The sequence below is a fragment of the Cuculus canorus genome, chromosome 4 (genome assembly GCF_017976375.1).
Source record: "Cuculus canorus isolate bCucCan1 chromosome 4, bCucCan1.pri, whole genome shotgun sequence".
Classification (NCBI taxonomy): Eukaryota; Metazoa; Chordata; class Aves; order Cuculiformes; family Cuculidae; genus Cuculus; species Cuculus canorus.
Genome location: NC_071404.1, coordinates 17195302 through 17217512, shown reverse-complemented (window position 1 = coordinate 17217512; position 22211 = coordinate 17195302). Strand labels below are relative to the sequence as shown.

Genomic DNA, 22211 nt, shown 5'->3' with positions numbered 1-22211 from the left:
GAGCGCAGCCCAGCCAGAGGCTGGCCATCAGAGCAGCTTGGCAGGACAGGCCCCCATGCCGCCTCTGGCCAGAGCCTGTGGCTCCCCCAAGCCTCTTGACAAAGGTGCCCAGGCGCCATCCTGGCACGGCCCGTGGCTCCCGTCACCTGCAGCCACCCCCCGGGCACTCATTCCGCCTGGAGCCAGACACCACGGGACAGCGCCCAGGAAGACGCTCCATCTTCCGCGTGGTGACGGAATGCAGGTGCTTCAGGGAGCAGCAGCTGGGCGATGTTTTTTGCTTTCTGCACCACACCGAAGACCAGCTGCCAAGGATGGCTCAGAGCTTGTACCACTTACACACTCTGTGCACAGGCTGCTACTTGGATGTTGAGAAAATCACCTGCTGGGTTCAGCTGCTGGTGAGATCAGCCTGGCTGCTTTTGCCTCAGTCGCACTACTTCCAGCTAACGGTGCTGCCCGCCTCCCACTCCTTCAGGTTCCAGCTGACAGGCGCCTCCAAGATGAACATCTGCATTGAGATGAAGTTTGAGGTGCAGACTTCTTGACGAGGACATTCCGTCAGAACCTCTGAAACCGTGTCCTGACTCTGATGGTGCTCAGACTTGGTAGAACCTTGGGAGTGATGTAGGAAAAATGGCCTGAGGCATATCCGGAGTGTTCAATAGCCACAGTACATGTGCAGACTCTACTTCTTTTGCAAGAGTTGTCAATGTGGGGAGTAGCAAATAAAACATGTGTCCTGCACCCTTCCTCCATCAGGTTCCCCCGCAAATAAAAATTTCCAGTCCCTCTTGGCAACAGAATAACCTGTCCGACTCAAATCAGTTAATTGCAATTTCCATAATGTTATTTGTGTTTATTGCCATAAATATGTGTCATTTTCATGACACATGTTCATGTAAATTCCTGTAAATACGTGTCATTTTCACATGACTTTAAGAGAAAGACTTTTTGCTGGGACAATGTTCATGCCAAACAGCTGTGTTACAAAGCTGTCATTTAGTCCAGCACAGTTACCTTTATTAAGTGCGCACCTCAGCTTTCAAAACCACAGATTTCTTAACATTTTACTATGTAACCCATGATAAGAACAGTATTTTTTTCTTAACTTATATGGCTGAGAAAAACACACATATCTGGATGTCTGTGTACAAGACAAAGACAGGATGTTTTACTTCCAGCCACAATGACTTCTTTGTACGAGATGGAGAGCGGGGCAGCAAGAGTACAGTCCAAGCAGGACATGCACTGTGACCTTTCTCTGCTTTCCTGGGTGGATATATGCGGAGTTTCATATGTTGAATGAATTTCTGAGTTATGTTTAGGAGGTGGCTTACTTTCATGCTCAGCCTGAGGTTAAGTAGAATGTGAAAATGAAGTAACAATGTTTGCCATCCATCAGTGATTTTATTATAGATCTTGATTTTACAGTCAACGTTTCATATTACAATACAAGAGCTACAAAAGTGAGCATGAAAGTGAATTCTTGCCCTGTCGTCAGAAATAGCCTATTTGAAAGTATTGGTATGTGTCTGCGTTGATGCATCTAAATAGTTACATAACAACGCAAATACAAATGCATTTCACTTAGAGGAAACATTATGGGTGAGGTCTTAGGCGTGGTCTAGATATGCTCAGTGCAGGCCTGCGTGTTACAGAGCCAAGGTTTATTTCAAGATGCTTGAAATTAGACCAACTTGTGTAGTTCCATAAGGATGCTTCCCTTCCTTTTAGAAGGGAATTCCCCTAAGACAATCACTCTCCTCTTTTTATCTACAGAGAATGTTTTTTAGGCCCTCTGAGGATGCCGGAGCCTAGGGAATGTTTCTAGGCTGTGGGAGCCATCCTCTTCTTCCTTGGGAAAATGTTCCACCTGCAGCGCTTCATATTTATCTTTGAGTGTGATCTGGGGGTTTGTTGTCTGGGTGGGGGGAGCAGGTTTCCTGCGCCGGGCAGGAACTTGCTGCCATTCCCCATCTCTTGTTCCCCCAGCCTTGCAGTTTGTAGGATGGAGCTGCTTAACCACATTGGCCCCAGCAGCCTGCTGAGTTTGTGAGAGGGCGGTGCAACGATCTATTTCCCTCTCACATTCCCTGATTATCCTTAACCTATTTACTCCCTCCCTCAGGTCTGCCACCATGTGAAGGAGTTCCCCCACGCGAGCACAGCTCCCACAAGCGGAGCCGGTAACAGAGGGGTGAGCTGGTGTGGCAGGGGGGCACTGCCTGCAGCCCAGGCTCTGCGGAGCTGCATGGACCCACTGAGGCTCTGTCTGGGTGGCAACATCCATCTTCTTCGCTGTGGCAACATCCATCTTCTTCGCTGCGGCACCCGGAGCAGTTTTAATCTTCTGCCTGGTAGCCACCATGGTCCACGGCCCCGTCTGACCGGCGACCAGCCACCCCTCCGAGCCCTTCCTGCTCACCCTGCCTGCTCGAACTGCCCCTTTGTACTAACGTGCCATAACCCTCTTTGCCGCGTTCCAAGGGACCGCCTCCCGCGGTATCGGCCGGGACCGCCCCCTCCCGTCAGGCTCCGCGCGGGCCATTCGCTGCCGCGTGGCGGGAGCGGAGCGCTGCCCGTCTCGCTCCCGCTTGGGTTTTCCTCGGCTTTTCCCGTCTCAGGGAAGTGCCCCACCGCCTCAGATGGCCACCCCGCCGTAGCACTCACCGTCCTGCCGCTGGATGTCGCCGAAAAACATGATGGCTTTTATGATGTTGGGAATCATGGAAGAAAGGATGAGGGCCACGTGTAGGGTAAATAATGTACAGATTACCCAATGCCCTTATCTTCAGCAAATTCTATGTAATGAGCCACAAGAATATGCTTGACGTGCTGACCGCAGAATAGATGCTGTGACAAGATATGCCATCTTGTGTGGCATTCTATGATTCCATGATCATGCCCTTTTTCCTGACCCACAGCATCGAATCTGCTGCCTCTCTCATGGGGAGGTCCTTAGAAACAGGAGAAACCATGGCAGTGCAGTATAACCATGTGAACCACAGACGCAAAAAAACCCCATTCAAATTCATGCTCAGTGCTTGAAATCTGGCGAGCCTGCAGAGGAATCCGAATGGGACAAAAAAGGTCACTCAGAAAGACTCAGATGTGATCTGAAATCACTATTCTGGCATCAATAATTCCATGACAAGTATTTATACTACAAAGTTTCTATTAAAAATTAGAGAATCATTAAGCCTGGAAGGGACTGCTTGGACACATAGTCCAACCACTATCAACTAGAGCATACTGCCAGTTGGGTTTTGAGTATGTCCACAGATGGAGACTCCACAACCTCTCTGGAAAACCTGTTTCTGAATTTGAAACTATTTTTCCTAAAATGGATCCGGTCAGCATAATTATACTATTCCTGTGGAAAAACACTAGCCTGGCAAACAGCCTGATCAGTGACTTCAGTGCTGCACCCATAATAAGGGTCTGTAGAGCTTGGTGGGGGTGAGAGGAATTTAAAGGTGGTGGGACATCTTGAAAGCAAGGAAGACATCACTGTGTCTTCGCAATAACTGTTCAGCAGTACCTACGAAAAACACTAAAGGAAAGGATGAAAGTGAACATAGGGCAAGTTTCATGAGCAGATTTAAGACAGTGTCACTGTTAGACAGTCACTTGTCAGAACTGACCTGCACCATCTGCCTTCTACATACTGCTCATCATTTTGTGCCAGCATGACTTACCTCTGAGGTCCACCGATGTCATGCATAAGCCAAATGTGTACTGCAGAGACTTTGTCTGGATTTAGATTAAAGATCTCAATACTTCCAAAAATGCTGTAAGAATGGGACACGAAAAAGCAAAACATCCTTAGTTATCTAAGTAAGATGTACAAAGTGTTTTCCTCATATACAAGTACTTATCAGGGCTGCTGTCATTTTCACTGTAAGAACTTTTATCTTGGTAGTGGATTTTCACAATTTAATTACTTTGAGATAAAATATTTTCTCATCATTGTTATTTCATAAGGACTTTCAAAACTGTCTGTAGACTGAAACAAGGTTAAGTTTTCCAACTGTAGTGCCTTTTCTCCTGTTTGGTTCATTGGGTATTGGTTTGGTTTGGTTTGGTTTAGTGCGAGGGAAATGAACATGGCTGTTCTCCTTACACATTCTTCATCTTTCGGTATTATTCCAGACTGTGCTTCCAGCCAGAAAAACCAAGGAAGCACAGTCTGGAGGGGGAAGATCTAGTCAGAAAATCCATGGGCAGTTAGAGATGTGTCATTCCCATGAATATAATATAGTGTACAAATCTAGATTAAGTGCAATAATAAAGTTAGTTTGGGCAGCAAGAGCATAGTGGAGATCCTACCCACTTAACCTCAGCAGGATTTAAATTGCAGTCATGGTATAGAAGGAGTTAAGTGAATCATCTCTTTAACAGCCAACGGTTTAGACCTCAAAATGAGGTTTCTAAAATCCCTTCTGTACTGGGACTCACAGGCAAAGTCGTGTTCACCAGCATGCAGGCCCCACAGAAACATGGATGGTAGCATACTGAGTAAATACCTGCTGCTTTTGAAAGCTCCAGCTTCTATTGATCCATTGAGCATCACCTGAACAACACCACATGCTGCTTCTGCAAACCGAGCAAAACAAAGGGACGTTATACTCTGACACTACATGCAGTGCCAAGTCAGACACGAGGCTAGCAGAAACTACTTTTACTTCTTTGATGTCATCAGAACTAACTTACACAAGTGGAGGGTCTCGGCAATATTTTAACAGAATGTGTCAGTGCAAATAAAAGCCTCTAAAGGCTATGGCAAAACTGTCATAAAGCTGCATTAGTCAGCTATGAATTGGCAGTTTAAGGCCTCATGGGACTAGTATAGCAACTTTGCTGTCACGGTTCTTGTCATTTTTTATAGGGGAATTGCTTTCAGGAGCTGCCTGGTTTGTACCTTTGACTATAGAGAAAGCCAGTACAATCAGGTGAATAACTTGAAATGACATGAATCCTATCTAAAGTGTTTAGTACGGATTTTAACACTCTCTACCCTTCCTCAAAGCACTCCCACATCCCAGTAGTGAAACAATTCAGGGTTAAGGTAGATGTACTGCTGTGAAAATGAAGGTGCACCTTGAATACTGTGCTCAGCTTTGGACCCCTCATTACAAGAAGGACATTGAACTGCTTGAGCATGTACAGAGAGGGGAAACAAATCTGGTGCAGGGTCTTGAGCACAAATCTTTTGAGGAGTGGTTGAGGGAACTGGAGCTGTTTACTCAGGAGAACAAGAGGCTGAGGGGGGACCTTATCACTCTACAACTACCTGAAATGAGGTTGTAGACAGGTGGCTGTTGATTTCATCTCTCAAGTAACAAATTATATGAAAAGATAAAAAAGGCCTCAAGTTGTGTCAGGGGAGATTTAGGAAGTGGCAGAGCAACCAATCCTGGAGGTATTAAAAAGACATGAAGAGGCGATGCTGGGTCTCAAGGCATGCTCTCACGCAGTACAGGCCAGGTTTCTGGGAGGTGGAGGCTGATGAGTAACTCTGACAGCTTTGGCAATGAGGAGGAGGACAACAAGGAAAAGAAAGATCTCGGTGGTGCTCACAAGGGTGTCACAGCTTTGGACGTGCTCACCCCTTTGCCAGGGCAGGGCCTGCCTGACATGTGCAAGGTGGTGAAGGAGCTGGTGGGCGACCTCCTTGGTACCTGCCGAGTGCTTTGCAAGAAGAGTTACATGCTCTAGAGGTACCCAGCTATTGAGACGGACGGCACCTGGAGGTGCTCGGGGCTCCCAGTGGTGGCACGTGTCCAGAGAGGCTTTGGGGATGTGCCGGGTACCTGTGGCTCCCTGTGATACTCCATGGGATGGCAGGGATGGGCCTCGGGAGACCCTACTCAGGTGTCCCCTGCCCTTTCCCTGAGCGCGGCCAAACCAGAGGCTGGCCATCAGAGCGGCTTGGGCAGGACAGGCCTCCATGCTGTCTCTGCTCAGGGACTGCAGCTCCTTCAAGCCTCTTGACACCAGTGCCCAGGCGCCTTCCTGGCACAGCCCGTGGCTCCCATCCCTGCAGCGCTGACAAAACCTGTCCCCCGCTCCTCGCACCCAGCCCTGCTCAGACTCTTTTCCTTCCACCTCCTCCAGGCCATGGCTCCCGCAGTTGCTCTTTTCCTGGCTGTGCTGGCTGTCCAGTGTGGGATGAAACCTGAGCAGTACACTGATATGCATACAGATGAGTGGTTGCAGCAGCGTGAGTTGTTTCTTGATGAGGAGACGACTCGTCTGCTGGAGGAGATTGAGGGGAGATGGGCTGTGGAGGAAGCCCCGCTCTTTTCTGTGGTGTAGCAGCAGCTGCATTCCAAAACGTCAGGAGTCCTGGTTCTGATCGCTGTGGCCTGCTGCCTGGTATGGAAGCTGATGCACAACTCTGAAGACTTTGGCAAAAAGGAGGAGGACAACAAGGAAGAGAAAGACCTCAGTGGTGCTCACAAGGGCGTCACAGCTTTGGACGTGCTCACCCCTTTTGCAAGTGCAGGGCCTGCCCGACACGTGTCCTGGGGAGTCCCTGGGGAGTCTCTGATGCAGATCTGAACAAACGGAACTCGGATGGAGCTCATCGTGGAGATGACACCACTCTAGAGGAGCTCAGCATGACCAGAGTTTGGGGAGTCTCTACCAGTCAGGCTGAAGATGCCAGTGCAAACGAGGCTCCCGTTACCACTTGCAACAGGATGAGACCACCCACCCTGGTGGAAAGAGTTGTCCCTCTCTGGGACCTTTGCGTGATGCAAAGTTGACAATAAATTCACTTCTTTTAACCAATGCTCCGTCTGAGAGTGTCTGCAGAACACACACTCGAGGAATGTGGGCAGGTAGCAGGTTGCTGCCTGCTTGGATTTAGATTCAGCAGGGTGGCATTTTGAGGTTCAGTAAGCAGCACCAAGACAGAACGCTTCCCCTGACCCCTTTTGCTCTGCTTCCATTGTAGGTGGAAAAGGCCCCTGCACGTGAGTTGGGACAGAGCGAGGGCAAGTGAGCCAGACCTTTCCCAGTAGTGACTGCTGATAGGACAAGAATCAGTGGGCGACAGGCTGTTTAGGAGGGATAGGCAGGGCAGGTGAGGTGGAGGTGTCGTGCTGTATGCAAGGGACAGGTTTGGGTTTACAGCCCTTATGGAAATCAGTGATGTGGTTGAGAGCCTCCGGGTGAGGCTCAGTGCACTGGCAAACAAAGTGTATGCTGTAGTGGGTGCCTACTACCAATTGCCCAGCTAGAATGAAAGCCCTGACAAGTCACTTCATAGGCAGTTAGGAGAAATTTCTGGATCAGTAGCCCTTGCCCTTATAGGAGTTTTCAGCTTCCCCAGTGTTAACTGGGAATACCATACTACTGTGATGAGCATGTCTTGAAAAATCTGTGATTCATGGTAAGCGCACAAGACCAACCAATGGTTAGCAAGGAGAATAAATCTCTCTGTATTTCATTTATTTCCTAATCTCAAGAGTAAGTTTAATAATTGCAAGCTCTCATCAGGTTACGTGCATCAAAGACTGGTGGAGCAGCAATACAGTGGCAACGGGGTCATAGATGTAGCTTTCCCAGCACTCTGTGGTTCTGGGAGTATATGATGTTGAGATCACCTTATCACTCCAAAACTCAGATTCCTCGCAGGTTTCTGAGCAGAGCTCTTTGGCAGTAATTCCTATGGTCCTGGGGCACAAGCTAGATGTGTACCACGTCTCCCTTAAAAAAATTGTGATGGAGGTTAGCGCCACAGGAGGTTTAGGTTGGATAGTAGGAAAACTTTCTTCACTGAAAGGCTTGCCAAGCACTGGAACATGCTGCCAGTGGAAGTGGTGGAGTCACCAACCCTGGAGGTATTAAAAAGACACGTAGAGGCAGTGCTTAGGGGCACAGTTTAGTAGTGAATTTGGCGGCATGAGGTTTATGGTTCCAATCAATGATCTTAAAGGCCATTTCAAACCTAAATGATTCTATGATTCTATGTTCCCTCCACTTGAGACCTCACGTCCCACCATCTCAACAAGAGAGACTTAATGCAGAAAGCGACTTCAAGGTCATGTTCCCGCTTACTGACATCCGCTCCCTCTTTTTGCCTCCAAAAGTCTTTGGACAGGAGGTGCATCAGATGTAGGGTTCTGCGCAGGCCGTACTAACAGATACATGGCACTTGTGTCAGTCTTGGCACGTATGCAGCAAGGCTAAAGAAAACTTTGGAGGTGTCTGGGTCTCAAGGCACGCACTCCTGCAGCACAGGCCACGTTTCTGGGAGGCACAAGTTAGCCTGCAGCGGAGCATTCTAGCACGGCACACAGGGCACTGTCCTGAACTGGTTAAACCTCAGGGGAGCAGAGACACACGGGCGCGGTGTGGCACCTCCAGCCTCCTGGCTTTCCCTTGCAGGGGGCAGGTTAGTAGCCGGAGACTGGAGCCACAGGACCTTTTGCACGCGCACAAGAGACACGATTTGCAGTTGTCTTGATTGTCAGGGTTTGCAGGGCCAGGTCTTGCCCTGGCATAAGGAATCCAAGAGCACAATAGGGACGATGAGTTTTTGTCTCTGCCAAAGGGCTCTTAGCTCTTCCTTTCAGATAATTCTGAGTCAGACCACCTGGCCCAGAACACTGTGCACCTCTCTAGGGAGGTCACGCACATCCGCCTACAGTCCCGATTTTCATTGCAGTTCTAGTTTTGGGAGGCACCAGCCCACGTTATTAAGAGAGCCCCTGGGAGCTTAAGCCGCTCAGGCCACTTGGTTCTCGGTGCGATGCCTGAGACCGGCTGAGCTGGGTGGTGGGGACAAAGCCTGGGACTTGCTGCCTGGGTGATGCTGCTCTGGTGGCTGTGACATCACAGGGGACACGTCACCATGGGAGCTGCCTCCAGGAACATCGCCAGGCAGCCTCAAAGCAGTCTGACCTGGGTGATCTGTGGGTGCAGCACGCTGGTGGAAGGCTGGGCTGGATGACAACTCGGTAGGTGGCCAGGAGGCTTGTGGCTCAGAGCAAGAGCGCAGCCCCTCAGGACAAGGCACGGCGCTGCCCTCGGTGCAGGGTGCAGAGGTGCTCGGGTCTTGCAGGGGTGGCACGTGTCCAGAGAGGCTTTTGGATGTGCCAGGTGCCCGTGGCTCCTTGGAATGCTTCATGGGATGGCAGGGATGAGCCTCGGGAGACTCTGCTCGGGTGTCCCCTGCCCTTTCACAGAGCGCAGCCCAGCCAGAGGCTGGCCATCAGAGCGGCTTGGGCAGGACAGGCCTTCATGCTGTCTTTGCTCAGGGACTGCGGCTCCTTCAAGCCTCTTGACACCAGTGCCCAGGCAAATTCCTGGCACAGCCCATGGCTCCCATTCCTGCAGCGGTGACAAACCCTGCCCCGTGCTCCCTCGCACCCAGCCCTGCTCAGACTCTTTTCCTTCCACCTCCTCCAGGCCATGGGTCCCGCAGTCGCCCTTTTCCTGGCTGTGCTGGCTGCCCAGTGTGGGATGAAACCTGAGCAGTACACTGATGGGAATACAGAGGAGCGGATGCAGCAGCGTGAGCAGTTTCTTCGTCAGGAGACGACTCGTCTGCTGGAGGACATTGAGGGGAGATGGGCTGTGGAGGAAGCCCCGCTCCTTTCTGTAGTGTGGCAGCAGCTGCATTCCAGAATGTCAGGAGTCTTGGTCCTGATTGCTGTGGTCTGCTGCCTGCTGTGGAAACTGATGCACAACTCTGATGGCTTCGGCAAGAAGGAGGAGGACAACAAGGAAGAGAAAGACCTCGGTGGTGCTCACAAGGGCGTCTCAGCTATGGACGTGCTCACCCCTTTGCCAGTGCAGGGCCTGCCTGACATGTGCAAGGTGGTGAAGGAGCTGGTGGGCGACCTCCTTGGTATCTGCCGACTGCTTAGCAAGAAGAGTTACATGCCGCAGATGTACCCAGCTATTGAGATGGATGGCACCTGGAGGGAAGCCTGGAACATCCACGAGGACAGTATCACCTACCGCCTGCAGGTGCACCTGCAGCCACCCCCCGGGCACTCCTTCCGCCTGGAACCAGACACCACGGGGCAGCCTCCAGCAAGGCGCTCCATCTTCCGCGTGGTGACGGAATGCATGTGCTTCAGGGAACAGCAGCTGGGGGATGTTTTTTGCTTTCTGCACCATACCGAAGACCAGCTGCCAAAGACGGCTCAGAGCTTGTACCGCTTACACACCCTGTGCACAGGCTGCTACTTGGATGTTGAGAAAATCACCTGCTGGGTTCAGCTGCTGGTGAGATCAGCCTGGCTGCTTTTGCCTCAGTCGCACTACTTCCAGCTAACGGTGCTGCCCGCCTCCCACTCCTTCAGGTTCCAGCTTACAAGCGCCTCCAAGATGAACATCTGCATTGAGATGAAGTTTGAGGTGCAGACTTCTTGACGAGGACATTCCGTCAGAACCTCTGAAACTGTGTCCTGACTCTGATGGTGCTCAAACTTGGTAGAACTTTGGGAGTGATGTAGGAAAAATGGCCTGAGGCATATCCGGAGTGTTCAATAGCCACAGTACATGTGCAGACTCTACTTCTTTTGCAAGAGTTGTCAATGTGGGGAGTAGCAAATAAAACATGTGTCCTGCACCCTTCCTCCATCAGGTTCCCCCGCAAATAAAAATTTCCAGTCCCTCTTGGCAACAGAATAACCTGTCCGACTCAAATCAGATAATCACAATTTCTATAATGTTATTTGTGTTTATTGCCATAAATATGTGTCATTTTCATGACACATGTTCATGTAAATTCCTGTAAATATGTGTCATTTTCACATGACTTTAAGGGAAAGACTTTTTGCTGGGACAATGTTCATGCCAAACAGCTGTGTTACAAAGCTGTCATTTAGTCCAGCACAGTTACCTTTATTAAGTGCGCACCTCAGCTTTCAAAACCACAGATTTCTTAACATTTTACTATGTAACCCATGAGAAGAACAGTATTTTTTCTTAACTTATATGGCTGAGAAAAACACACATATCTGGATGTCTGTGTACAAGACAAAGACAGGATGTTTCACTTCCAGCCACAATGACTTCTTTGTACGAGATGGAGAGCGAGGCAGCAAGAGTACAGTCCAAGCAGGACATGCACTGTGACCTTTCTCTGCTTTCCTGGGTGGATATATGCGGAGTTTCATATGTTGAATGAATTTCTGAGTTATGTTTAGGAGGTGGCTTACTTTCATGTTCAGCCTGAGGTTAAGTAGAATGTGAAAATGAAGTAACAATGTTTGTCATCCATCAGCGATTTTATTATAGATCTTGATTTAACACTCAACGTTTCATATTACAATACAAGAGCTACAAAAGTGAGCATGAAAGTGAACTCTTGCCCTATCGTCAGAAATAGCCTATTTGAAAGTATTGGTATGTGTCTGCGTTGATGCATCTAAATAGTTTCATAACAACGCAAATACAAATGCATTTCACTTAGAGGAAACATTATGGGTGAGGTCTTAGGCGTGGTCTAGATATGCTCAGTGCAGGCCTGCGTGTTACAGAGCCAAGGTTTATTTCAATATGCTTGAAATTACACCAGCTTGTGTAGTTCCATAAGGACGCTTCACACTCTAGGTAGTCACTAAAACGTACAGCATTACAGCCTTCTGCCGTAAGATGATGGAAATCTGAGCCTGCCTAATGAATTGGCCACTGCTGGTTATGCTGGCATTGCGACACCTAGCAGTATACCTGTAGCAAAACATGCTCTGTTCTCTTAGCATCAGTGGCACTGCAAAAAGGCACTATAGTTGAGGCCATAAACTGGCCTCAATCTTTTTTTTTGTTATAAACACCTCACTTGAGTTTGCTTACAAGACTGGCAAAATGGAAATCAGAGGAGATCAGTGAAACCTGTAGTTTCAGTGCACTGCCGCATGTCCGTGCTTGTTAATTATACACCACAAGGCATCACCTTTCACCTCAGGAGTAGAGGTCAAGCCAGTCTCCTTATTGTGGCAATCTTTTGATGTTTGCCTCTATTCCAGTTTATGGCCAAGCTGTGGCCCAAGGAACCGTTTATGAAAGTGGGAAGGCTTACACTTAGTGTAAGAATAAAATGCAATCTGAACTGCAATGTTGTTTCCAGTAGGGTTTTAATGGGTCTGTCTGAGTCAGTCTTGCTATCTTATCTCCCCAGCTACACACTTGACATATTCTTAGAGATGCTGACAACCCTCTGAGTGCTTTCTGGTCTTTTCTTGGCTCAGCTCAGCTCTTTCCCCACTAGCCACATACTGTTTTGCCCATTAAAAGGAAAGAACCGCCTTGCCACTTCCATCACTTGCTTTACCTGCCCAGGGGTGCCACAGTCCCTGGGAGAAACATGATTTAGATCACGTGCCACTGAGCAATGCTCCCATCTGGGGGATGATGCACTGGGATGCAATGTGGTGTACTCTGGTCATTTCTCAACCAGCCTTCCAGTGGGGAGGAAACTGAGCACTGAGCCCTGCTCTGGCCCTTCAGATGCAAAGGGAGCTGTACAGGAGCAAATCAGGGCAAAGTGCCTGCCCTTCACCACCAAACATGTTCCCAGTCCCTCTGAAATAGTACGGTTCTGTGTGTGCGTGTTACAGTAATCACACCTAAAGTATCATCTCCTGTTCCTTGTCTATTGGTATCACAGGAAAGATTTCTAGTTACAGACTCTGTACACACCACACTACTATTTACCACTCTAAGCTATATAACCACATCTTTTTCCAGCCTTACAAGCAAGTAATGAAAATCTTGAACAGCTCGGAGCACTTAGTTTCATGAAATTGCTGTGGTGTTGGTGCAGGGCCTGCAGTCTGCGTGGTCAGGGTTATGCACACATTGAAGGAGCTGAACTGGCCTGTGATAACACACAAAACCAAACCAATATTTAGTAATCACTTTTCAAGTACAGCAGAATAAAACTCCAGAGTTACTAAATGCCATGTGAAAGTCAAAGTGCATGTTACATGTGTTATCAAGAGGATGTTTTTCTTGGGATAATTCTTTTTTAGATCTTGCTGCAGAAAGATACCTTTGATGTTTAAAGGGGTTGGGGACAAGAGCAAGTGAGTACGAAATAAAGTAGGGTGTGAACTCACAGCATGTCAGCTACGCTGCGATGACAAATATAATTATAAAAAGGACCTTTTGCACGTGCACAAGGGACACGATTTGCAGTTGTCTTGATCGTCAGGGTTTGCAGGGCCAGGTCTTGCCCTGGCATAAGGAATCCAAGAGCACAATAGGGACGATGAGTTTTTGTCTCTGCCAAAGGGCTCTTAGCACTTCCTTTCAGATAATTCTGAGTCAGACCACCTGGCCCAGAACACTGTGCACCTCTCTAGGGAGGTCACGCACATCCGCCTACAGTCCCGATTTTCATTGCAGTTCTAGTTTTGGGAGGCACCAGCCCACGTTATTAAGAGAGCCCCTGGGAGCTTAAGCCGCTCAGGCCACTTGGTTCTCGGTGCGATGCCTGAGACCGGCTGAGCTGGGTGGTGGGGACAAAGCCTGGGACTTGCTGCCTGGGTGATGCTGCTCTGGTGGCTGTGACATCACAGGGGACACGTCACCATGGGAGCTGCCTCCAGGAACATCGCCAGGCAGCCTCAAAGCAGTCTGACCTGGGTGATCTGTGGGTGCAGCACGCTGGTGGAAGGCTGGGCTGGATGACAACTCGGTAGGTGGCCAGGAGGCTTGTGGCTCAGAGCAAGAGCGCAGCCCCTCAGGACAAGGCACGGCGCTGCCCTCGGTGCAGGGTGCAGAGGTGCTCGGGTCTTGCAGGGGTGGCACGTGTCCAGAGAGGCTTTTGGATGTGCCAGGTGCCCGTGGCTCCTTGGAATGCTTCATGGGATGGCAGGGATGAGCCTCGGGAGACTCTGCTCGGGTGTCCCCTGCCCTTTCACAGAGCGCAGCCCAGCCAGAGGCTGGCCATCAGAGCGGCTTGGGCAGGACAGGCCTTCATGCTGTCTTTGCTCAGGGACTGCGGCTCCTTCAAGCCTCTTGACACCAGTGCCCAGGCAAATTCCTGGCACAGCCCATGGCTCCCATTCCTGCAGCGGTGACAAACCCTGCCCCGTGCTCCCTCGCACCCAGCCCTGCTCAGACTCTTTTCCTTCCACCTCCTCCAGGCCATGGGTCCCGCAGTCGCCCTTTTCCTGGCTGTGCTGGCTGCCCAGTGTGGGATGAAACCTGAGCAGTACACTGATGGGAATACAGAGGAGCGGATGCAGCAGCGTGAGCAGTTTCTTCGTCAGGAGACGACTCGTCTGCTGGAGGACATTGAGGGGAGATGGGCTGTGGAGGAAGCCCCGCTCCTTTCTGTAGTGTGGCAGCAGCTGCATTCCAGAATGTCAGGAGTCTTGGTCCTGATTGCTGTGGTCTGCTGCCTGCTGTGGAAACTGATGCACAACTCTGATGGCTTCGGCAAGAAGGAGGAGGACAACAAGGAAGAGAAAGACCTCGGTGGTGCTCACAAGGGCGTCACAGCTATGGACGTGCTCACCCCTTTGCCAGTGCAGGGCCTGCCTGACATGTGCAAGGTGGTGAAGGAGCTGGTGGGCGACCTCCTTGGTATCTGCCGACTGCTTAGCAAGAAGAGTTACATGCCGCAGATGTACCCAGCTATTGAGATGGATGGCACCTGGAGGGAAGCCTGGAACATCCACGAGGACAGTATCACCTACCGCCTGCAGGTGCACCTGCAGCCACCCCCCGGGCACTCCTTCCGCCTGGAACCAGACACCACGGGGCAGCCTCCAGCAAGGCGCTCCATCTTCCGCGTGGTGACGGAATGCATGTGCTTCAGGGAACAGCAGCTGGGGGATGTTTTTTGCTTTCTGCACCACACCGAAGACCAGCTGCCAAAGACGGCTCAGAGCTTGTACCGCTTACACACCCTGTGCACAGGCTGCTACTTGGATGTTGAGAAAATCACCTGCTGGGTTCAGCTGCTGGTGAGATCAGCCTGGCTGCTTTTGCCTCAGTCGCACTACTTCCAGCTAACGGTGCTGCCCGCCTCCCACTCCTTCAGGTTCCAGCTTACAAGCGCCTCCAAGATGAACATCTGCATTGAGATGAAGTTTGAGGTGCAGACTTCTTGACGAGGACATTCCGTCAGAACCTCTGAAACTGTGTCCTGACTCTGATATTTAGTAATCACTTTTCAAGTACAGCAGAATAAAACTCCAGAGTTACTAAATGCCATGTGAAAGTCAAAGTGCATGTTACATGTGTCATCAAGATGATGTTTTTCTTGGGATAATTCTTTTTTAGATCTTGCTGCAGAAAGATACCTTTGATGTTTAAAGGGGTTAAGGACAAGAGCAAGTGAGGATGAAATAAAGCAGGGTGTGAACTCACAGCATGTCAGCTACGCTGCGATGACAAATATAATTATGAAAAGGAAGTAAGAGCTCTTGAACTGACTACAGAGTTGCTGCCATGCTGGAGTTTCCCACCTTGCTTACCCAGTGGTAACCCCTACAATGTAAAGCTGTTGGTAACAATGTCAGATATTATTAGATGTTTTCGCTCGAAGTACATGCAGTGAATCAAATTTTTTAGTTACTTCTGGAAGACACTACTGACACTGACAAAAGCAAGAGAAAATTATCAACATTGGTTGCTGTGTGGCACAAAAAGCCAGATGCTCAGCTAACACGGACCCACACAGTTCTGTCTGCAATGACTTCAGGGGAGTGAAGCTAACTTATAAAGTCTATCCTGAAGGGTTTTACTGCACATGTAAATTGCTTATTTTATTATTGTTCTGCTTATAAAAGAAAATTAACTGTCTGTGTTGCTCTACACGGTCGTTTATGTGTGTGTGAGTTGTGCTCTAACAAAAAAGCCCTACTTGTTATTCTGTCTTAAGAAAGCAGTTGTGAGCCACAGCAAGGAAAGTGTCAAGAACTCTTCATGATGTGTCACAGGTTTCTCCTTGTGCTGAGCCACGAGTAATTTAGGCTACTACATATTTCCTCTTCCTCCCTAGCCACTTAGAGCTTATTTCATCATAGTCTGAAATAATTTCTACCTACTTTCAGGTCCTGGGAGTATTGGTTAAAGGCTGTTTTTACCCAAAGAGAAAGCAAGTACACGAGCATCACCATTTGGCAGATCCATGCGCAACACCAGTGTTATTTTTTTCACAGTCTGCAGAGTACCTATTAATCAGGTTTAGAAATACCTGAATGGGCTTATTTTCTCTGCCTTCAAGGTTAAAATTCTAGCGCCAGATAAGGTATTTGTCTCCTTTGGAGACCAACTTCCTCATTTAAAACTAATGTCACAAACTCAGTAATTTTACAAATGGTTACTTTGGAAATGTTCTTATCCCAGTATGAGTCCTCCAAACTGAAAAGCTGTTCCTGACCAATAAGATATGAGTAATATTGAACACTTGTTGCTTCTTTAACATCACCACTGAATACTTTTGCTCTGTGGGAAGGTCTCTGAACCCACACAGAGGGCTGAAGGCCCTCAGGCTTTTGCTGTCTCCTTAGCAAGGCAGACTGAGAATTCAGGCAAGTCAGAACTTGGGCTCTTCCCTTTCCCGGCCTCCTTTTTTTATCTCCTGACAATGGGGAATTTTAATAGTTAATACTGCTTACCACATCTCACGCCTCACTCTCTGACAAAGCAGCTGGACAGAAAGAAAGCTCAAATTATAGCAAAGAAAATAAGGATCATCTTTGGCATGTTGCATTGCCCGCAACCAACAGGGAGGAAAGTTGCCTACTGGCTTGTGATCATTGTACGTAAAAGCCTGGTCAGATGGAGAACTGTTGAGAGAGGCTCGATTCCTCCTTCCCTGAAGGGAGCTGAACATATGCTATGGGGGTGAATTCCTGAAGTGCAGGGCAGAGGGGAAGCCCCAGACCCAACCAACATGAGGTCTGCATCACAAGTAGAATGCCCTGAGAAGCACACAGACACATCGAAGAGATATAATGGCAGTAAGAGGAGAGTCTGCTTTAGTCTGCTGTGAATCAGGAAACCAATATTAAATCAAGAGGGAGATACAATATTAGTTTTATGTTAGCAAGTTGATACCAATAACAGCAGGTAATTACCTGTAATCGTCTTCACAGGTTATCTTAAAATTTCGCTCTTCTAAGATGCTTTTTAACCTCTTTATTGAATGACCTGAGCAGGATTCACTGGAAGGAAAAGTCTTTGGTTACTTGTGTTCTCTGAGTGCACAAGAAGCTCAGCTAAATTCCATACTATGTCATTTCCGTTCACAGTTCTATGTACTTTAGACTTGCTCCAGAGCCTCTGATGGCCTCCATCCACAGGAGCATAATATAAGGCTCCTTCAAATCCATGGAAGGACAAAGTGGCCAAGTTCTCTGTGCAACGAGCGAGGATCAATCATGAAAACCATCAGCTAAGTCCCAGGTAGAATATAAGATTGGAAGAAGCAGATAGAAAACATGTGAGGAAGCAGAATATGGGCATCTCCTATTTGACACCTCCTGCAGCTGCTGCTACTCTGTATTGACAAGTAGCTGTTTGAACTACTTTTCCATTGGCAGGAGTCCTAAGTTGTGTATTTCTTTTCCATGCAAATAACGGTTTCATGTAGCAATGTCATACCTTTGAGGACTCTATCTCTATGCTTGATTTGCTTGAAATACCACAAGGGGCCCCAAAACTGCAGAGATTCAAATATAGGCCATGAACAAGGCTTGTTACCTTGGGATAAAAATCATCTCCTAATCCAGAGTACCGGACACACATTAGGGCAATAATACAATACTGGGGCAAATCCAGTTCCTTACATAAAAGTATCAGTGGAAAACAGAGCCAGCTCTTTTTTTTTGTTGTTCACAAAACTTACCAGATATTATCAGGATCCAACATGGGATACAAATTGGCAAATAAAAGGAATGCATATTCTTGGAGCTACCCTCCCTCTTTCTCCTTGGAAATAAATAGAAAAATAAAAAGGAAACTACTGTAAACTTGGCACAGGAGGAGGATGTGGGAAGAAGGCTGGCAAGGCACCAGCTTGTTGGAGCCGTTGAGAAGGAAGAACATGATGACTTTTCTGACGTTGGGAATCACGGAAGAAAGGATCAGGGCCATGTGTAGGTTAAATAATATACAAATTACCCAATGTCCTTATCTTCAGCAAATTCTATGCAATGAGACACAAGAATATGCTTGGCGTGCTGACCACAGGATAGATGCTGTGACAAGATATGCCATCTTGTGTGGCAAGGAGATATTTCTGGGTGTTTGCGCTAGGGAAGGGGTTGTGACACTGGAGCTACTACTGTGTCAGACTGTGAGGCTGTCTGAGCAAAGGTCTCTGCTGGGTTCACACAGTCCTGAGATGCACTGCATCACCAGTAAAGCAAAAAATGTGATCCCAGTTAAAATCAAGCTCAAACTGACCATTTACCCTGGTGAGGGTAAATCAGTACTCTATCAGACTGAAAGCATGAAAGGTAGAGCCCTTGATTAATAATTTCATGCAGTATGGACAGCTTAAGGAATGTCAACCTGAATTCAATATTCCTATTCTGCCAGTAAAGAAGTCTTGCTCTCAAGAGTAAAGTGTAGTTGTCCAGAATAGTTGTGGATGCCACGTCCCTGGAGATGTTCAAGACCAGGTTGGATGAGACTTTGAGCAACCTGATCTAGTGGAAAATGTCCTTGCCTGTGGCAGTGAGGTTGGAACTAGATGATCTTTAAGGTCCCTTCCAATCCAAACCATTCTATGATTCCATGATCATGTCCTTTTTCCTGACCCACAGCATCAAATCTGCTGCCTCTCTCATGGGGAGGTCCTGGTTTCTCATGGTCACAGGAGAAACCATGGCAGTGCAGTATAACCATGTGAACCACAGACGCAAAAAAAACATTGAAACTCATGCTTAGTGCTTGAAATCTGGCGAGCCTGCAGAGGAATCCGAATGGGACAAAAAAGGTCACTCAGAAAGACTCAGATGTGATCTGAAATCACTATTCTGGCATCAATAATTCCATGACAAGTTTTTATACTACAAAGTTTCTATTAAAAATTAGAGAATCATTAAGCCTGGAAGGGACTGCTTGGACACATAGTCCAACCACTATCAACTAGAGCATACTGCCAGTTGGGTTTTGAGTATGTCCACAGATGGAGACTCCACAACCTCTCTGGAAAACCTGTTTCTGAATTTGAAACTATTTTTCCAAAAATGGATCCGGTCAGCATAATTATACTATTCCTGTGGAAAAACACTAGCCTGGCAAACAGCCTGATCAGTGACTTCAGTGCTGTACCCATAATAAGGGTCTGTAGAGCTTGGTGGGGGTGAGAGGAATTTAAAGGTGGTGGGACATCTTGAAAGCAAGGAAGACATCACTGTGTCTTCGCAATAACTGTTCAGCAGTACCTACGAAAAACACTAAAGGAAAGGATGAAAGTGAACATAGGGCAAGTTTCATGAGCAGATTTAAGACAGTGTCACTGTTAGACAGTCACTTGTCAGAACTGACCTGCACCATCTGCCTTCTACATACTGCTCATCATTTTGTGCCAGCATGACTTACCTCTGAGGTCCACCGATGTCATGCATAAGCCAAATGTGTACTGCAGAGACTTTGTCTGGATTTAGATTAAAGATCTCAATACTTCCAAAAATGCTGTAAGAATGGGACACGAAAAAGCAAAACATCCTTAGTTATCTAAGTAAGATGTACAAAGTGTTTTCCTCATATACAAGTACTTATCAGGGCTGCTGTCATTTTCACTGTAAGAACTTTTATCTTGGTAGTGGATTTTCACAATTTAATTACTTTGAGATAAAATATTTTCTCACCATTGTTATTTCATAAGGACTTTCAAAACTGTCTGTAGACTGAAACAAGGTTAAGTTTTCCAACTGTAGTGCCTTTTCTCCTGTTTGGTTCATTGGGTATTGGTTTGGTTTGGTTTGGTTTAGTGCGAGGGAAATGAACATGGCTGTTCTCCTTACACATTCTTCATCTTTCGGTATTATTCCAGACTGTGCTTCCAGCCAGATAAACCAAGGAAGCACAGTCTGGAGGGGGAAGATCTAGTCAGAAAATCCATGGGCAGTTAGAGATGTGTCATTCCCATGAATATAACACAGTGTACGAATCTAGATTAAGTGCAATAATAAAGTTAGTTTGGGCAGCAAGAGCATAGTGGAGATCCTACCCACTTAACCTCAGCAGGATTTAAATTGCAGTCATGGTATAGAAGGAGTTAAGTGAATCATCTCTTTAACAGCCAACGGTTTAGACCTCAAAATGAGGTTTCTAAAATCCCTTCTGTACTGGGACTCACAGGCAAAGTCGTGTTCACCAGCATGCAGGCCCCACAGAAACATGGATGGTAGCATACTGAGTAAATACCTGCTGCTTTTGAAAGCTCCAGCTTCTATTGATCCATTGAGCATCACCTGAACAACACCACATGCTGCTTCTGCAAACTGAACAAAACAAAGGGACGTTATACTCTGACACTACATGCAGTGCCAAGTCAGACACGAGGCTAGCAGAAACTACTTTTACTTCTTTGATGTCATCAGAACTAACTTACACAAGTGGAGGGTCTCGGCAATATTTTAACAGAATGTGTCAGTGCAAATAAAAGCCTCTAAAGGCTATGGCAAAACTGTCATAAAGCTGCATTAGTCAGCTATGAATTGGCAGTTTAAGGCCTCATGGGACTAGTATAGCAACTTTGCTGTCACGGTTCTTGTCATTTTTTATAGGGAGATGCAACTTTCCAGAGCCCCAGCAGCTACAGCTGTCTGAAGAGACCCTCTGTCATAACTTGGAACAATCCTCACACAGCTTTAACACAAGCAGTAGAGACAAGCCAGAACAGAGGTACCACAAGTTTAAGAACATGCAAATGAGTGCATTACCCTGTGACTCGTGCTCTCTTGTGGCTTGGGATTTTCTCCTCAGTGGTTTTAGTAAAACTCATTGCCAAGTTTTGTTTGAAATGTAAACACTGTTTTTTTATTCTTTAAAACTTGGGTCCAAATATTTAAAGACTACTAAGTAAGGTTACAACATAGAGTACCCACTCAGGATATATAAATTTTATATATATGTTTATATTTATACCACAGGTATAAACTGGAGAAGGGCAGGTTTAGACTAGACACTAGGAAGAACTTCTTCACCATGAGAGTGGTGAGGCACTGGCACAGGTTGCCCAGGGAAGCTGTGGATGCCCCATGCCTGGAGGTGTTCAAGGCCAGGCTGGGTGGGGCCTTGGGCAGCCTGATCCAGTGGGATGTCCCTGCCCATGGCAGGGGGGTTGGAACTGGATGATCTTTAAGGTCCTTTCCAACCCTAACTATTCTATGATTCTATGATATATAATTTGTTGGTGGGACAAAGAATTTTTGCAAAGCTTAACACAGATGACTGTAATTATGAAATCTTTCAAGTCCACTTACACCTATACAATGTGGCTCAAATTCAGCCGCTGAGAGGTGTGAAGTTCAGGGAAGTTTGACTGTGTGTAACTTTCTAATTTAATAAGCATGAGTGTGAGTAGACCCTAAATTATTTGGACTAGAAAACAAATCTGACTCTGCATGGTGGTTTATCCCTCCCAGACTTTAGAACTGAGTGATTAATGAGTACATGAAAACTGTTTTGAGCTTGGAAAACTTTATGTACACTAGTTAATCCACAAAACTTTTTTTTTTTTTTAATGTTGAGCAGACTTCTACTTATATACATAAGAGCTGAAACACACACAAATACTTGTTTTCCACCTGGACACAGAATCACAGAATGCCAGATTGGAAGGGACCTCAGGGATCATCAGGTCCAAACTCTTAGGTAATATATAGTTTAAATGAGATGGCCTGGAACTCTCTCAAGCTGAGCCTTAAAAGTGTCCAATGCAGAGGAATCCACCACTTCCCTGGGGAAATAATTCCAATGTTCTCATGGTGAAAAATCATCATGGTGGATAGTGTTCTATTAATAGTCGTGTTGAGGATGAAGTCTTGAGAGATACGTAAAATTAAACTGATAAGGGACAGCAGGTTTTTTTTTTTCTATGTAGTGCTGATTGGACAAAGCCAGGTTAACTGCTTAACTCAGACTATCAGTGTCTCATTTATGTGATGGGATTTGGCATGTACCCATGGACATGTCCAGTGTAGGAACCTTGCCTTATACTGTTGTGTTAGGATATGCTCTTCAGGTTTTGGCTGGGAATGTGCAAGGGG

At 47.3% G+C, this 22211-nt stretch overlaps 1 protein-coding gene across 4 annotated transcripts in view; it reads right to left on the bottom strand.

The window, feature by feature from the left end:
* Window positions 1-22211, bottom strand: part of LOC104067733 (ADP-ribosyl cyclase/cyclic ADP-ribose hydrolase 1) — a 49654-nt gene that overhangs the window by 11325 nt on the left and 16118 nt on the right. For 2 of the 4 annotated variants that reach the window (XR_008449590.1, XR_008449591.1), the window contains exons 5-9: window positions 20365-20441; window positions 19537-19629; window positions 17064-17150; window positions 4530-4599; window positions 3702-3794 (exon numbers count right to left, since the gene is read on the bottom strand). Coding sequence is in view for 1 of the 4 variants with exons in the window: in XM_054064807.1 (XP_053920782.1) it covers window positions 12763-12844; window positions 17064-17150; window positions 19537-19629; window positions 20365-20441 (339 nt within the window). In the remaining 3 variants the exon portion in view is untranslated. Of the gene's footprint in view, window positions 1-2947; window positions 3064-3701; window positions 3795-4529; window positions 4600-10714; window positions 12845-17063; window positions 17151-19536; window positions 19630-20364; window positions 20442-22211 lie in introns of those variants that run through there. The other 2 variants (XR_008449592.1, XM_054064807.1) reach the window with 2 other exon arrangements.